Below are 5,709 nucleotides of genomic sequence, written 5' to 3'. Positions count from 1 at the left end.
AAAATAGTGTTAAGAAAACTTGCCATTTTTTGTTTAAAATGCTTTAAGTTACGAGAAGATGTGCTATATGTGTAGTATAAATGATATATCTTCCACAAAGACAATAAGCTTAGAATAATGTTATATTTGTAACAATTATTAAATTTCGTGTTAACATTACATGATCACTTTGTATTAAACCCATCCATGTGACATTCTCACTAAAACATGTTGTATGTCATTACTTTTTAAATTGATCTTTCCTCAAAAGGATGTAGGTTTTGTATAAAATTGTCACGCATGCTGTTATTGCATATGTATGTTTATGGCGATGAGCTGTATGCTTAAGCTAAAATAAAATATTCTGTTCTGTTCTGTTCTGTCAACGCTTTTATTTATCAATTTCAGGTAATGAATGCACAAATATAAAATGTAATCAATACGTTTGAATCAGGAAATCAATATCTTTTCAATGAATCATGAACGTTAACCGCCTTGATTTCACTTCATTGAAAAATCCATCTTTGAATAACAGAATTGAGTTTATATAAACTAAACTAAAGTGAATGAATGGCGCATTTCGGTTATAAATCTGGAGATGTATTGATGGGGAAATATATACAGTGTAAAAGGATTTTATTTTAAGTAACACACGTAGCAAATTAAGGTAACGGTTTTATTTCAATATCTGCGTTATTGATTTTATTAAGTATATATACGAAAGGAAAAGTATATTCTTAACGTAATTGTATTGTTTTAAGCAACATAAATATGAGCACTTTCGATTTAAGAATACACCAAAGTAAAATATGGATTTAAGCCTCGCTATGAGAAAAAAGTAGCTTAAAGCATGTGCGTACAATGTCGTCCCAGATTAGCCTGTACAGTCTGCACAGGCTAATCAGGGAAGACCATTTCTGATGTTATTGTTTTGTTTCGTTTAAAAGAAGTCTCTTCTTAACACAATTCAAGTTTAGGTGGAGAGTGTCGTCCTTGATTAGCCTATGAAGACTTCACAGGCTCTTGTGGAACGACACTTTACCCACGTGGACAAAGCCCCGTTTTCTCAGAGCGTTTATTTGTTCAAGTTACCGCGATGAGCAAGAGAGACAAAAGTCCAGCAAAGTCGAAAACACCCGTCGCCGAGAATCCTTCACCGAAACAAGAAAGCTTCATAAAATGTGAGCTCTGTCGACACACGTTGGACAACCCCAAAACATTGGAATGTCTGCACTCGTTTTGCCGGGACTGCCTGATGGCGTACATTTCAGAAACGGTTGGGAAGGGACCAGCGCCCAGCGGCGTAACGGTGTGCCCAGTCTGCTTGCAAACCAGTCCTCCACCGGTGGGGTCGAAATCCAAGGAGCAGTGGTCGGATGATTTTCCCACCAACGAGTTTTTGAAGAGTTACCTTGAGGCGTCGGCCTTGAAGGATCCGAACAAGAAATGCGACACGTGTCACCGCCAGGATAAGGAGGTGGATGCGCAGCAATGGTGTCCGCAATGCCATGACGCGTTGTGCGACGACTGCGTGAGCTTTCACAACGCACTGAAAACAACGAAACTCCACAAGACCGTCTATCTGTCTAAGGTGCGCAATCAGCCGATTGAGAACATCATATCGCACCCGCACTGTCCGGACCACGCGGGGGAAACTGTCACGAGATATTGTGAGACCCATGACGACATCGGCTGCGAGAAATGCGTGGCCACTAAGCACAAATCGTGTAAAGATGTCCGTCCGCTGAAAGATGCGGCCCACACGCATCAGTCTGAGATAAACAAAATCAAGTCGACTCTTGGCGACGCTACTAAGCTGGCACGAGCGCTGTATGACGACAGGTTTAAAGCGGATAAAACACTCGACGATGTTCAAGCAAATATGCTTATAAGAATCCAATCGATCAGGAAAAAAATAAACGAGAATCTGTTGAAATGTGAATCGCAAATTATCGGCGAGCTGTATGATGTGCACGGAAAAGAAAAGGCGGTCATACAATCAGAGATGAAAGAAGCACAGAGAATCCGAAAATCATGCGGAATGATACACGGATTGTGTGAAAGTAGTTCCAAGTATGGGACTGAATATCATGTACTGGAAAACAGGACGAAAGCAGCCACACAGAGTGAATACTACAAAGGTAAACTTGGGTCACTGAACAATAGAATCAAACAGACGAAAATGGATTTCGTCGTGGATCCAATTCTGGAAAAGTTAATGTCCGGTGTAAGCCGATTGGGGGACATTCGCATGACGTCATCTCCGGCCGAACTTCCTGTGACGCAGAATCTTAAAATAGCAAAACACGATTCCGACCCAGAAGATGAATTAGACATGCGTGGATCGAGGCGAACTCTACAGGCGGATTCAAAGAGTCTGCGTTCGATGCGCTTGTCAAATTTGTATGCTAATTTACAGGCTGCGTTTTCGGCCAGATCTGATTCGGACACAGAATTATGCTGGTTTACTGGAATAGCCTACCTGCCAAACGGCAACATGGTGTTGGTGGATAGAAATAACTCCAAACTGAAGCTCATCGACAAGACGTTTAGACTCGTGGGCGAGCACAAAATGGAGCACCAACCGTTCGGTCTTACGTTTATGCTGACCAATCAGATCGCAGTAACAACGCCGAGGGAAAATCAGGTTGAAATATACGAAGTCGGCGCTACCTTTAAACTGTTGGACAGTTTCCGTATATCCGACAGAGGGTATGGCATCAGTTATGGTGGAGAGAAGTTTGCCGTCATTTGCTCATGCGCATCAAACCCTTCAATTAAGGTACGATTATACACATTGTATCTTGCGTTTTATTCATCAACTACATACTTTATATTATTTAAATATTTTGAATTTCATGGATTTGTGATTTTTGACACTTCAACATTTTAATGTTATGGAAAAATAGCTATCGTAAACTGTGTTTAGACTGCAAACACGTTTAAAAACTGACTGTGCATCGTACATTGAAAAACAAATATATTCTATAAACATCAGCTGTATCATAATGATTGTTTTGCAATGTGTCATCATTCGTGTTACTATCTCGTTCTTTTTAACCAAAACTATACGCCATTTTCTGGTACGCGCATTACAGAATATAAACACCTATCGCTCATTCCGCCGTTTTTCTAATAATTTGTACAAAAAGGGTTTATGCAACCGTGAACTATAATAGATCTCTGAAATATTTATTAGCCGCGCTCTGAAAAAAAAAACGGGGCGTAACTCATGTGCGTAAAGTGTCGGCTCATATGAGCATGTGGATCCGTACAGGCTAATCAAGGACGACACTTTTCGCTGGAATGTATTTTCGTTTAGAAAAGACTTCCTTTAATGAAAAATTCTATAACAGCGGTAAGTGTTGCCCCTGATTAGCCTGTGCGGAACGCACATGCAGTACACTCCGTTTTCCCAAAGCGATGTTTTAAAATATTTATACATGAACGTAGTCCTAGAAAATGAAAATGTCGTTCATTCCAACAACACCGGGATGGCCATTGAAGCGCCAGTCGGGAAATAACTTATGTTGATAATAAAATGCCATGCCATACATTATATTATTTCTTCGGACCAGGTTATATCACGGAACGGGGAGGAAAAACAAGACCTATGCCCCGTGGACAACTACCACCCCATGTTCCTACGTCCCTGGTACGTGAAGCTAGACCCGTCCGGTACATACATGTACGTGTCCGACTGCCACAGGAGTCACGTGACCTGCATTTCCGGTACCGTCCTGAAACAGTTTGTGTACCAGGTTCGAGTATTATTATTTCGTTCCACCTTTATATGGCGTAAAGAGAAATGCGATCTTTTCTTAAGCTTTATGAATAAGAAGACGAACATCCATCGCTCCGGGTTGTTTTTATCAAATGGTTTTATTTAAGTAGATTGAATTATACTATATGGCGACCATGCTTGATTATTTACCAATGAACCATACACATTTTTTCTTCATTTAATCGCTCTATTGACTAGTACCTACCTGTACTAGTCAATTATATATTATTTAATTTGTGTGATTCACCAGGTTCGAAAAATGGTTATCACATACTATTAAAATTTCACATATTTTATTATACTAGTACATTACCGGTACACGATTGTCTCTTATATACTAGTATGTCGACAAATCATTGTTGTAAATTGTTTATTTATCTGAAAAAAAAACCCTGACAAAATGTATCTGTATATACTTCCTGTTCCGTGGACTGCTAAAACTGTAATATGCCAAACAAGGATGGCATAGTATAACAGTTTGATACCAAATGCATGCGAGCCATGCTTTGGGGAAATGGGTTTTATTCCAGGTTCGTAAAGTGTTGTCCTATGCAGTCTTCACAGGCTAATCAATGACGACACTTTCCGCCTTAACTGGATTTTTGCTAAGCAGAGATTTGTGACTTCCTTAAAACTCAAAGTACAAACAAATGCGTAAAGTGTCGTCCCTGATTAGCGTGTGCTGACTGCAAAGGCTCATCTGGGACGACACTTCACGCACACTCATTCAGCCCAGATGCCCCAGAGCGAGGCTCATTAAGCGTTATGTCCCTTTACAGGACAGCAGTTTGAACTCTCCTCGAGGAATGTATATCACCAAAGACAAGCGCGTTCTCGTCTGTGGATTCGGAACAGACAACGTGCAGTTGCTAAGCTCCGACGGGGCGTTGATGGGAGACCTTTTGGCTCGTAACGACGACGTTATGGGTCCACAAGACGTTGCCTTGACCTTGGCAGAAGACAAGATGGCGGTGACCTTTGACCCTTCCAGTGGCAAGAGCGATACCGTACATGTATATGGTGTCAACCTGTAGAGCCATATAGGAAGTTTCATGCATTCACGTTTTACATGCATTTTGCTTTGATTTGAGTTAATATTTATTATTATAGTATTTATTATTATAGTTTCAGTGTATAGTCGTTAATTGTAATATGATCGTTTTTCATTTCTCGATTATTATTAAAAAAGTGATAATGAATTATTTATGAATGCCAAGGAGGAATCGAGCCTAAAATGTAAACTGTTATGTATAGTTTCAACTGTATTGCCTCGCCAAAGCCGGGCAACTACTTCAGGTATGTTGTGATTGGTCGTCAATTTCCGACTTATATATTGCGGAAGAGTTTGTCTTTAGTTGTATTGGTTGGTTGATATATTGCCTGCATTGTATTAAAAAAATACCTTTTTGCGAAAAAATAAATAAATTGGTTATTGTTTGTGATTGATATGCTATGAACCAATCGACTACTAATAATCAAAAGCTTCTTGATTAACAAATCGACAAGTTGTTTTATTGCTAGAAGACTTTAAGGGAGGCTCTAGACGTGTACGTGGAACATTCGATGGTTACGTAAGGATATCTATCTTGAAGAAGGTATGCGTGCGCTTTTCCAGCGCTTTCTAGTTTTGAACGTTTATTCGTGAAGCTGTACATTTACGTGTATCGGTTTTACTTATACGAATTTATACAATTCTAACTACATGTATATTGATTTATTTAGAAATAAAACGTGTGTGTCAACATGTATTACTTTTTTAAAAGCACTTCATCAACGGGATTTGATTACAGATTGTTGAATTAAAAACATAGTTATTTAAAATGTTATTACCGCCTTGGAACCGTAAATGCAAAGAATTGCGGGATTAACCGGTTTGAGGGCTAGCCGAATCTCTCATTTACAACGAAGATCATGGAGAACAGCACGAACAACACGAGGGGAGACAT

At 39.6% G+C, this 5,709-nt stretch overlaps 1 protein-coding gene across 2 annotated transcripts; it reads left to right on the top strand.

The window, feature by feature from the left end:
• The first annotated feature begins 515 nt into the window (after positions 1 to 515).
• LOC127855703 (tripartite motif-containing protein 2-like) lies at positions 516 to 5,457 on the top strand. 2 transcript variants are annotated; one of them, XM_052391483.1, is made up of 4 exons: positions 516 to 646; positions 1,068 to 2,761; positions 3,558 to 3,740; positions 4,543 to 5,457. In XM_052391483.1, exons 2-4 carry the CDS (start codon positions 1,076 to 1,078, stop codon positions 4,795 to 4,797), a joined length of 2,124 nt encoding a protein of 707 aa, XP_052247443.1. In that variant the 5' UTR covers positions 516 to 646; positions 1,068 to 1,075; the 3' UTR covers positions 4,798 to 5,457. The 2 variants fall into 2 exon arrangements, with proteins under 2 accessions (XP_052247443.1, XP_052247442.1); XM_052391482.1 differs by having other exon boundaries at positions 952 to 2,761.
• Positions 5,458 to 5,709: the final 252 nt, after the last annotated feature.

The sequence above is a fragment of the Dreissena polymorpha genome, chromosome 13, assembly GCF_020536995.1.
Source record: "Dreissena polymorpha isolate Duluth1 chromosome 13, UMN_Dpol_1.0, whole genome shotgun sequence".
NCBI lineage: Eukaryota > Metazoa > Mollusca > Bivalvia > Myida > Dreissenidae > Dreissena > Dreissena polymorpha.
The sequence above is the reverse complement of the archived record's forward strand: the minus strand, read 5'-3'. Positions and strand labels throughout refer to the sequence as shown.

Bases quoted from the DNA above. Each gene is read 5' to 3' on its own strand.
- LOC127855703 (XM_052391483.1), top strand. From the start codon at position 1,076: ATGAGCAAGAGAGACAAAAGTCCAGCAAAGTCGAAAACACCCGTCGCC. The intron at 2,762-3,557 runs GTACGATTATAC...TCTTCGGACCAG, and splicing joins CATCAAACCCTTCAATTAAG to GTTATATCACGGAACGGGGA. The intron at 3,741-4,542 runs GTTCGAGTATTA...GTCCCTTTACAG, and splicing joins TGAAACAGTTTGTGTACCAG to GACAGCAGTTTGAACTCTCC.